The 12,294-nt window shown below is 39.2% G+C and overlaps 1 protein-coding gene across 1 annotated transcript in view; it reads left to right on the top strand.

Moving 5' to 3' along the window:
• Positions 1-7,716: 7,716 nt before the first annotated feature.
• Positions 7,717-12,294, top strand: part of HKDC1 (hexokinase domain containing 1) — a 41,937-nt gene continuing 37,359 nt past the window's right edge. The window contains exon 1 of the mRNA XM_016133089.2: positions 7,717-7,910. Coding sequence (XP_015988575.1) covers positions 7,848-7,910 — 63 coding nt within the window. The 5' untranslated portion in view covers positions 7,717-7,847. The remainder of the gene's footprint in view (positions 7,911-12,294) is intronic.

Genomic DNA, 12,294 nt, shown 5'->3' with positions numbered 1-12,294 from the left:
GGTTGAAATTCAGTCAAGGAACAGCCAAGTTTGGTAAGCTAGTCATTCTCTGGCTTTTTCTTTGGTAGTTCTGAGTTCAGATGATGTTTTATGTAATTGAGATGGCAATCTTTATTCTCCTAACTCTTGCCTTTGTGGAAATAAATGCTGAACAGGTAGCACTGACTATATTTCTCCCTTGATTGTGGGTAAACTAGTGAAATGCCTGGAAAGGCATATTTCTTTAGATATTCTGTATTGGATGCCTTCAGCTTCTAGAATTTGCCTTCCCCTGTGACTTATACCATAGCAGACATAAGTTTATTTTTGCCAAGATGGTCTCAAGAAATACCCATGAAGTGAACTGGATAATGGATTTGATCTCATTGTATTTAAGGGATGAGATACATCATTTAGAGGGTTAATCTTCCCACTTTCTCCATTTTGGGGGCCAGAGTTGGTAATTCAGAGAAGACAGGCAACACATTTGCGAACTTTGGCAAGTTAAATGTTAGCGAAGTGCCTTAGATAAGAGGAGTGGGGGCGGGGGATGCTGTGAAGGGCTGCTTGAACACTGAGTTAAAGAGTGTTTATACATAATGATAAATAGTTTACCTTTCACCTTTCCTCTGTGGGGGAAGGAGAGCTCTGTGGTTAGGTAGAAGAAGAGACTAAAGATGAAATCAAGTGAAACAAAAAAGAAAAATATAATTGGAGCGGCCCCAAATCTCTGCTGAGAGCTTAAAATTGTCACTATGAAAACAAGTTGGCCTTCCTTCTCTGCAACAAGCTTGACATGTCATTTATCTTAATGTGCGGGCCTCTGGTTCACCTAAGTCCCAGGCATATATTTCACATTCTCAACCTTTCTGAAATACAACTTTTCTTCCTTGCAGTTTTCTAACAGGTTTGGAAGTACTTGCCTGAAAGGCCTCTTTGGATTATTGTAGATTCAGCCGAACATCAACATGGGACATGTACTGAAACTTGCATGTTGATCTCAGTTCCATCAGTACAGACTGGGTAATTTCATAAAATGTGCTTAGTACGTAACTGTTTAGGAATAATAACCAATGACTTACAGCGCTTTGTACATTGTGTTTGTGGACAAGTGTAAATCTACAAAATGAAATGGAGTCCTTTGAGAAATGATTTATTGTGAATCACAAGAATACAAAACTATCATCACAAGTCACCTACAGCTCAGAACTGGGAGCCTGTAATTATGATGCAGTCATTCTATATCCACCTCAAAACGAGCTCATTAGTATATAACAAAAAGTTGTGGTTTGCTAAAAAAAAAACAATTGATAACTGAATCAGATTATTTTCTCTATTTCAAAACTATAAAGTATATAAACTTGAATGGAGATAGCAGAGTTTATTTATATGCTTCTGCATTGCCACAATTACCTAAAAGCCTGTCACAACATAGTGGGAAACTTCCACGCAGAGGTGATAAACAATAGTTGTCTTTATGGGCAAAAGAATACTAGAGAAGAAAAAGTTCTTGAAGTAGGATTGGAGTCTGAAGACTGAGTAAGGAGCTACTTTTGGTAACTTTTGGGAAAGGAGGTGATTTTGAATTTGATTTTTTTAGGTTATACTCTTAGAATTTACCGAAAGATTCTACATCGTGCTCTCTATCCACTCCATGTCCTTGAAAAGCCCTGGTGCTTATAGAGACTTGGGAAAGGCTCATAACTCAGTGGCTACTTTGAAATGCCATTTGACCCACCTGTAAAGTACAGTGAAATTGATAACGCCCTGCTGGAAAATGTTTTTTCTCAAGTGCCTATAATCAGGTCGAGATCATTTAAAAAAAAAAAAATCAAAGAATTTGTATTGTTCAAAAATTACCTTATTTAGCTACATTTTCATTTTCTTAACATGTTTATCATTCATTGTTATCCTTTTTAAATTGATCACATTCTGTCTGTAAAATTTGTTGTACTTTTAAGTATTTAATGCATATAAATATATGCAAATATAAATTCAAAACAAAGCTCGCTTGGAAGGATGAACTCCTACCCCACACTTCTGCACATTAATTTATCTCTAATCTATATACATAAGCCAAATAAGCTTAAGCCATTTTTTAAAAAATTAATATTTGTTAAAGGAATATATACATCTCTTTAAAAACCAGAAACAAGTTCTTTACTTTGTTAGCTATTTTTTCTAATTTTTACCTCATTGACTACATAATTTTCATCTCCTACTATTTTCTCAGTCATAATTTTAAGACATTAGCTACTGATTTCCTGTTATACCAGGGGAGGATTTAGCTTTCTTAAATTACACCTTTTCTCCACTTCCCTTTTGATATAGCTATTTTTACTTTTTGTTGTTAAATCGATGTCTAGAAATTATACTCCTGACTTCTGTACTACTTTCTAGGCAATTTGTCATCCAAACTGTCAAAACTTTTGTTTATCATGGTTTTAGTTTCTTAGACCTCTTTATTATTTAATAGTTCCTTTTTTTCATTTTGAAAATAAGAGGAATAACAATAAACAATGTAATGTCTATATCTGAGAAGAAATTCAGAAACATTTGTAAAGAAAGGGAATCACAGAATGTAGAAGAATAAAAGTATGATACTGAGGGAGAAAGAAGGTAAGGATTTTGTTGCTTCTTGTGAAAATTTTGACATTCTAACAGCTGACAGTGCTGAGTTTTTGGAACAGTAGATGCTCTCAGCACTGTAATTTTCTTGGAGGTTTTCAGCCATTAGAAGAGTCTCTGCATTGAGATGGTGGAAGAAAAACCTCCCATGACTTAGTCTTTAAAATTCTGCAAGGTAGTTTAATTTCATTACCACCTGGTTTATATACCATGACTTTTTACTTATAGTACAAATTCATATAAATAAATTATCAATTCTGCCTCCTGTTACTTAATTTTCAGTAATATTAGAACTCATATATTTTCACATATTCTTTTAAGTCTAAATCTTGCCTCGATCATAAAACTTAGTTTATTTTTCATGTCTTCCTAGCCTTATACTCTTCTTCCCTTACCAGCTTAATACATAATATCTTGTATTGTTATAGCAAAGTTTTTAATGTGTTTGTGTGTATATTATCCTTACTTTAATTACAGACAACTCCAGTGTAGTGTTTCTTAGAGGCTGTTATTAGCTGAGTTTAAAATGCTCAGAACTAGTTAAGAATTCTATAAAAAAAACTTTTTTAGAGCGATATTAGGGTGTCATTGCTTCTAGGGTTTCTCAGCTGACAAAGCAAGGAAATATATGTGAATATATTAACCTATGTATATACAGATACATACAAATATTTATATATAACATGTACGTATATCTATGTATATTAAGCTAAGCATGAGTTTATACTGATGTTCTCAACTCTGATCAAGTAACATAGATCATTCTAGCTCTATCCCCTTGCTTATATATAATCTCCCAGTCCAACAGTGAGAAACCTACCTTCCGCTATCCATCCTCCATTTACTTAATTGCTCAATTCCAGTATGTGTGTATAGTGGTTGCAGATTTGTTAAGCCATGCTCCTGGGGGGAAACAGCTTTATCAAACAGGGTACAGTGCTACACACCCTGTTGCCTTTAGTTCTTGTTGTCTTTAGTCTTGCTAACCCCACTCATTTCCAAGATTATTAGGTCAGCATCTTACCATCCTCTTAAGTGAGGCTATTTCATACATATATAATACAATTAGGTTTTTTTTTTCCAGCTTTTATTACATCCCTGACCTTCTAAATATTTTTTTAAATTCACATACATTAAAGTTTGTTCTTTGTGCTGTTGCGTCCTGTGAGTTTTGACAAATGTATATTGTGTCATGTGTTCACTGTTACAACATCATACAGAACAGTTTCACTATCCTAAAAATTCCCCTTGTGTTGCTTATTCAATCTTCCCCCATCTCCAAATACCTGGCAAACACTGTTCTGTTTACCATGTCTATAATTTTGCCTTTTCTACATCTGTAGTTTTTAAAATTTTCCTCTGAGGCAATTTAGTTACACCACAGGGAAAATGGATCCCTCAACTCTTCCCAGTGAGGGAGGAAAGGGCTGTATCTAGATAGATGGCTGCTGGTGGAAATGAGACAGAAGAAACTCATTTGGGGTCTCATTGTTCACTTGAAAGTTTCACTTTGTGGCCTTGTTTTCAGTCTTGTGCTTCACTCTCACTTTACATGGTGTTTGATGGTCTCAAGTCCAGAGGCTGTTGGGTTCAAGCTCTCCAGAGAATATATACCCAGTCCCCTCTAGAGGTAGGAGTTTGGGCACATCTGGGGCCTAACTGCCTTTTCTATATAGATTTTTAGCCAGTCTCTTTTGGGGTCTATGTGTTGCCTCCCAATTTTCACAGGTATCTGGGCCTCCCAATTCCTCAGCATTAGAATTATCACCACTCATGTCTCAGCTGAGTCACTCTCTGCAGGCCTTAGATTTCAGCGTTTCATCTGCTAAGCCATTACTTTTCTGTCAGCTTTCTGTCTTCCAAAATTGTTGATATCTCTTATCGATTACTATTTCATTTCTCTTTGTCCTAGAGGGTTTATACCATGTTTAAATACATCTCATTTGCTTTTAGAAGTTTTGCTATTTTGTGCAATTGTGATTGTGATTACTTCGAAAAATATTAAAAGCCTGTTCATGTAATTTTAGTAAATGGAACTGGTGCTTTCTAATGGTTCGTGGTTATGTTTTACTGAATGTACTAAAAGGGTCGTGTGCATTTTTTTATTCTAGGGGACCGAATGGGATGAGATGAAATAGCAGCTTTAGAAGGGGTCCCTACCCATGTGAAGGCTTAGATTAAAGAGATGCTTTCAGGGTGCCCACTATGGGCCACATGCCTTGCCTTTGTGATCTAATTTACTTTCATCCTCATAACGACCACTGAGGTAGCTATGAACTCTTTACAGATATGAATTTGGAGCCTTCTTCAGTGAGGGCAAAGCCAAAGTGGGAACGCAGGGCCTGTGCACTTCCCACTGTGCTACCAGCTTTGGGCTGGTCGTCGCAGCTTAGGTCCTGTGTTTCCCTGTGCTTTACTTCCAAGTTAGTGAGACCAGTGTAGCACAGTGATTAAGCATGGACTCTGGAGCAACACTACCCACATTTAAATATCTTTTCCACGATGTACAGTTGTGCTGTGTGTGTGCCTTCATTTCTCCATTTGTAAAATGGAGAGAATGATAGTTGCCCTGGGAATTAATATTGAAAAACACCTAGTAAATACTATGCAAGTGTTTACCGAATAAATAGGTAAATCCTATTGGACTTTAGTCCTCTTACCATTTTCAGGACTTAAAGGAAAGCAGATGTTTTCTTTAGGACTTGCCAAAGGGAGAGCTCATGAAAACATGTATAGAGGTGAGAGCATGTCCCCTCTCACATGGAAGATTTGGGTCAGATAGGTGATATACTTTAAAATGTCACTAGGCAGTGCCAACCCTCAAATGGGTGTTTTTAAGCAAACTCCAAGTGCTTATAAGACTTACACTCAGATATCTTTGAATAGCTACGTAGAACTTTAATAAGGGTAAAACGTTCCAAAGCTTTGACTGGAATAATCAGATGAGGAATGATAAAATAATTGAATCATTTTCGTCTTTATAAAGTGAGAGTGTTGAGCTAGATGACTCCAATCGTTAAGCTTCCTGGTTTAGTAGGTTAACTCAGACCTATAATGTAAATGCTGATCTGTTTAGAGAAAAAATGGAATGATGTAGCAGATAGAAATTGTCTGGTGTCATTTGGCTGATTAAAGGCTGCTGGACACAAACAGCCATGAGATTGCAGAGACCTTTAGTTATGGCTTTATGTCCTTTTGTATACTGGCCATTGTAACCTCTTATCCCTGTGTCGGCTAAATCAACATCAATTGGTGCCATAGTGCATCACAGAGGTTACTTTTTAAATGGATGGATTAAGACAAGTAAAGTTATCACTTGTGGGTAGGTGACCTGTCCCAGGATATTTTCCTCAGCCTGTGTAGACTCAAGCATAACACACCTATTTCAGAATACCAGCAATTCCACATGGTATGGGGAGCTAAATAGTTTCAATAACAAGGTTAACCTTTGTTTGCTTGTAAAATATGCAAAGTAAAGGAGCTAAAAGAGAGTTCATAGTCTGAGGGGTAAACAGGCTGAAAAAGATTGAGTTTCTCGATCTGGGAGACAGTATCTGATATTTATTTCCAAGATATCAATCTAGAAAAGTATCTGGAGTAATTTTAATCACGTACTGTGAGCTTGATTAAGCTAGGCTTCCAGTGGCTCATACACATGATGGATGGGTAAAGAGTACTGATTGGAGAATCAGTGGCTTTTGGAGAGACAGCTGTTGAAAGGTTCTATCACCAGGCAGTTGTTTGGTAATCGTTTTGATTAATGAGATTGTGCAGTAGAAAAGTAAATAAAGCTGAGGCTGCTAATCTGGCGAGGAAAACATGTTTTTTTTTCCCTTTTGTTGAAGAGGTGGTATGTAGGAGCAAGAAATATTGGGGTCGCAGCTGACCTTCATTAACATCTAGTCAGTTGCTAATTTTAGGAAGCATTTCATTAGGAATGAGAAGCATTTCATTAGGAAGTTATAGTCAAGAATTCCTTCATTTGCTTTTTTCCCCTCTCTGGGCAGACCTTGCTGAAGTGAAATGTTCATACGTAGTTTTCCAAGTAGTTGGAATTCTTGATAATAACTAGCAGAAAGGTACTGCTACTAATAGTTTTCAATTGAGCATTTATTGCGTGGAGAAAGAATAGAGGCAATATTGTATTAGTTAAGAGCTGGGCTCTGGAATTGAACTCTTGGGTCTGAGTCCTCACTGCACCATTTTACAAGCTTTGTGAATTTTGAGTAAGTCACTTAACCTTTCTGGGCCTCAGTTTTCTCGTCTAAGAAATGGGAATAGTAAATGCTCCATCTGTGTTAGCTACTGTTGTTAATACCATTGTTATTGTTATTAATTTCATTAATAAATAATAACTGTGGGAAGAATACAGGGTCTGTTGTACCCAGGCATTGGCCTCTTTCTGGGTCCTTCTCATATCAAGTATGATGAGTGAGATAATCAAGTGAATAAAACAAATATCTTAGTGGCATGAGGCATTTCCCTTCTGTAACTTCAATTTTTCTCTCCAGCAGCAACTTCCCAGTGAGTACTGGTTATTTCAGTTCATTCTTTCTCTTGCATATATTTTTCTGTGTCACTACCTATGAAATGAGGTTTTCTAGCTTAGCATTGTAATTAGATAAACTTTAATCAATTATTTTCCATTACCATGGACTGTTAGCTAAGAGATCTGTCACATATGGAGGAATTTGTCCCAACATTCTTGAAATCTCCCTGACCAGGGCAATATTTAGTTTGAACAGAGGAGCAGGGAGTCACGGAGTTATACTGCTGAGTTGAAGAGAAAGGGCTAAAGAGAACAGCTTGAGAGTGGACATTTGCAGAACAGCTCAGCCATTTGAAAGTTGGTATTGTTTAACACCCAACTTCTCAGAAGATTTTCCTCGGCTGAGTGGGCTTGGTGGAGCACTGGCTTGTGAGTGTTGCTTAGCAACGAGATTTTGTGTCACCAGAGTCTCAAAAGAATCAAGCAACCCATCCCCTGTCTCTCTTCCACCAAGTCTCTGGCTACCATCCTAAGCCTCCTATTAGGCAATCAAGTGTGCTGGAGGGAGGGACCAGAGAGAGGGGGCGAAGTTTAATCATTGAACTAAGCAGCCTGAAAGTATTTAATCTGTAGCACCTAGTTCCCCAGAGGCCTCTAGCCTGAACTAGAAGTGGGCAGTACTCCGGAGACGTGTAAGTAAACACTGCACAGAAATCTCTGCTCATCTCAGGAGAAACCAAACTTGGGAAAAATGTTTGCGGTACACTTGATGGCATTTTACTTCACCAAGCTGAAGGAGGATCATATTAAGAAGGTAAGGACTCACAAAGCTGAGAGATGTCTGCTTCATTCTTTACTGACCTGATATCCTGCCTACATCCACAGGATTTAAGAGAGCTTATTAGAAAACATACAGGGAGCGCAAGACAGTTAAAAAACAAAACAAAGCAAAAAACTCATAGTAGTGGAAGAGGAAGTAAACTTCCCACAGGCTAGGCATTGCCTATTGTCCTGAGCTTTGAATTTCACTTGGAACTTCCCTTAGCAGATACTGGATGGCAAGGGATGTAAGGGATGTTTGTGGGGAAAGGTTACAAAGGAGAGGAGAGACATTTTAAAAGACATTTTGAGAACTTATAAAGTAATTCACATTTTTCATGTTATTGAAGAACATAAATAGGGCACCAAGAGGGATGTGAATTTTAATGTACAATAACCAAAATACATATTACTGGCATGTGCTGTTTGCCAACGATACGCTATTAATGGTGTGCATTATTTTGCCACTTTGCCCAAGAAACGCACCTACAAAATTCATTCCAAACTGGACTGGTTAAAAGTTGGCAAGGCTCAACCGGAGGCCATCAGCATTCTCTCCTGGCAGCCCCGCAATAAACCCAGTTGGCCACCCTAGCCACACCAGCTCACTGTAATGTCTCTCAATTTATAATTAATGAAAGTCCTCCCAGCAGGCAGTTTTAGCTAAGGTAATCCAAGTATTTAAGGTGGCGCTGGGGGTATTAAACCAAAGTCACTGACTCCTCCTGCATTCTTTCCTGGCTTTTCAGAGAAAGGAGGATGGTCCCTTACAGTCCTCTGTGCTTGGTGGGAAAAACTCCCACTAAATCCTGTTCATTACAGCTTGGTCAGAGGTTGTAGCAGATCTTAAAGTATAAATCAATCAGATATACCCTGTTTTAATTTACATTTGTTGATTAGTTTCAACCTTTATTGGCTTCTTAAGGAGGTGGAAACATGCTGCACAGTACTGTTTAAGAATTCACTCTCTGTTATCACCTGCTTGGTGAAGATGCAACCTGCATGGTATCTCTCTAATCCCCAAAGGGGGAGGCTTTGAACTTGACACCTGAAGTTCTGCAAATTAGATTCCTTTCCTTGGGCTTTTTTTTTTTTTTTTTTTTTTGGTGGTTAATTTTTTGTTAACACCCTAGAGTCGGGTGGAAGTGTTTGTCCACCAACCCAGGTGCCATCTCAGGATGTCCTTTTGACTGGAAACACAGCTTCCACCCATCCGTTCCAGGCCCTTCTGGCTGGAGGGTCAGCCTTTGCCAAGGCCAGGAGTTGACCCTTCCTGCTCCTGGGAAGCTTGTGAGAGTGAGCTGAATGGGGAACTCAGGAACACTTTGCAGCCACCTTAAGCGAGTGACCCAACAGGTGTCTGGGGTAGGATAGGCGGCTGGTTTATGGGTTGCTGCTATGAGTCACAGGTTTTGAGAACATTTACTCAATCATTCCATACCTGGTCAAAAGGCACAGGTTCTTTCTTTGGGGTCAGGTAGCCTTAGTTCCTTCCTGTGCTTCCTGCCTCTGGCCTTATCAAGATCCTGGGCTGTACTTGCCTGCTAGGGTTACTTGTCAGACTCTGGAACAATTTTCTAAAATCTCCCTATACCAACTTTAAAACAAAAACAAAATAAAGTGAAGGAAAGAAGAGAAAGAAAAAGAAACTACTCTGATAGCTTTTCTTCCAATTCAATATATTAACATTATTTAACCTATTGATGACATTGGACTGGGCCTGGTCACTGACCTGTAGATTGTTCACTCATAAGAGAAGGACTGCTTAGGTTTTCAAAGTGTCCTTTTTACAGTTTAGTAAGTCAACATTACGAAAAGTGGAAATGTTACCTTCAATCCCACCCTTCTCTCAAACACTCATATTTGCTGTGTGGAAGCCTCTGTAGTCTTTTCTCACAGTGTGTGTTCTCATAGTTATATTCATATAGGACATGCAATTCTGAACTTGTGTCCTTATTGCTATATTGTAACCACTTATGCACATTTCTCCATTTCTTTATAATTATCATGTTATTTTCTTCCTAACATTCATTCAAGTTGGATACCCTGTCCTTTACTCCCTTCTTGGACATTAGGCTACTTTCGAAACCATTTTTTTCAACAGTTAAAAATTGCTTCAATAAACATTGGTATGTATTTAATGTTCTCCACCTTTGGGATCATTTCCTAAAGATGGCTTCCCAGTAGTGAAATCGCTGGGTCAAAGAATTGACCCTTTTTATGACTCTCGATTCATACAGGACCTTTGGACTAAGTGAGCTCTAAAGTCCCTTGGGCTCCCACATCCTGTAATTCTGCAAACTCTGAACTTACATTTAAAATTTTGCTCTTTCTACATTAAATGTGCTGCTTGCTGGCTCTTTTGTTTAGAAGATATCCCATATGGTTTGTGAGTCACTCCAAAAATGGGCTTGGCTTCTACAACTCAAGCACCTTCCTTTAGTGCCCATGACATGTGTGCCTGGTTACAGAGGCCCCAAATCACCTATCTGAATTTAAAATATAGGTTTGGGGTTTTCTTTTGGTCCCTGCACATATTTCATTCTTCCCTTTTAGCTACTGTACTAGAAGCTGCAGAAGATATAAAGAATAAACAATAAACTGTTGCTAAGTCAACATTCTTTCTGCCCTTACTTTAATGTATTAACAGTAGGAGCAGTAACCCAAAGTCCCAAATGACTATTAAACTGCAGCTTACAAATGACTCTAACAGGGCCTCAAAACCATTACTTACACAGAAGGGACGACACTATGAGACTGCCCAGAGGAGTTTTTTATACTCGGGGGCTGAGTGAAAATGAGCAATAGGTTCAGGGGCACCGTCTGAAGGGCTTGCTTGGGGTGATAAAAGAGCACGTTTAGTTCCCATATAGTACATCTCACCCTTCCCAAGCCCCAATTACTTGGGTCACGTCCCTTTCGTTGGTTTTCTCCGTGTTCATGGCAGTGCCAACCAATTAGTCAAATAGACTCAGGGTGAACAGGAAGCCCTTAATGAAGCATGACCTGGTTCCGTCCTATCTTCTCAAATATGCTGAAAGCCCAATTGTCCTGTTTTGTTAATGACTCTCTGATGGTTTTCTGGCCTCTCTCTGGCCCCCAGGTTCTTGGAACCATGGGCCATTTCTCTGGCTTGGGTCTCTTATTGCCCCCAGCTGAGCTGGGATGCCTTCCCTCTAGACTTTGATGATGGCTGGGGGCATCTGTCCTATGATAAAGGTCATGTGGCCCCTGTACTTTTGGTATAATTTGTCCGTTGGGCTTGTGGGTCCTGCATGAAACCATAAAGCAAAAACAGGCTGTGGGACAGGACTATGGATACTGCATTGTAGCCCTGGTACTGCCGTTTACCTGCAGCTCTCCTAATGCTGCTTCATGGCTCTGAAACTTGTAGTCCTCATCTCCCAATTAGACAATAGTTATGGCCTTAGCTGGCTGCCTCAAATGAATGTCATGGAGATTAGACGAGGTGACGTACGTGAAAGCACTTTGTAGACTGTAACACATGTTCTTAGTCTTAGATAAAAGTATGAGACAGCAGTTCCTACAGGAACATGCTGATATCAAGCCTCCTTGTGACTTGGATGCATATAGAGGCCACTCAGTATACAAAGGTGGGGCAAATAAAGGGCGCTTATGCCACCATCCCTCTTCCTGCCCTGGTCAATAATCCATCCCAGCGAGTGCCGAGAATCCAGGTTGCCCCCAACCAATGAATTGCAAGAGGGATGAAGCTACCATCCCGATGTGACATACTGCCTTCAAGTAGAGTAAGCATAGCCATAGTAATTTTTATAACTTCCCTCCCATGGGGGGTTCCTGTACCCCAATTTTCTGGTACTTCAGTGACATCTACTTATTTTTAATAGCAATTGGAGCTGGCTTTAAAAATTAAACCTCATCTTAATTAGAACAATCTCAGATAAAAACAAAATGGAAATTTAAAGGACTAGCTTTTAGACATTGCAGTTGGAAACTGAATTTATCTCTGAGCTTCCCGGCAGCCCATAAACAAAGGGAAACATGGTTGGATGTATATGTCATCATTGGACATTAGACAGCTTTCACATTTAGGAATCGAGGTTTAAGCTATAGCTAGTCTTTTCCAGTGGAGAAGCAATGGGACAATGGTGAGGGCTAGAATTAGAAACCCTGGATCTTTCTTAGTTTTTTCCTCTCTATTGCCCCTCGGAAAAATTGAGGAATCATTTCTTCTTCAGAGCTTGCCCTTTGGAGGAATGATTCTCTCCACTTCCCGCAGATTTCCATTCCATTCTGTTCCTCCAACTCCCCACCTTGTCCCCAGCTTGATGAGGGGTCAGGCAAAAACCCTTTGGGAATCTACATCATGAAGCTGTCCCCATGCAGCTTCATCATGG

Source organism: Rousettus aegyptiacus, unplaced genomic scaffold (assembly GCF_014176215.1).
Source record: "Rousettus aegyptiacus isolate mRouAeg1 unplaced genomic scaffold, mRouAeg1.p scaffold_m13_p_6, whole genome shotgun sequence".
In the NCBI taxonomy this organism is placed as follows: Eukaryota; Metazoa; Chordata; class Mammalia; order Chiroptera; family Pteropodidae; genus Rousettus; species Rousettus aegyptiacus.
This window is presented reverse-complemented; position numbering and strand designations above follow the sequence as displayed.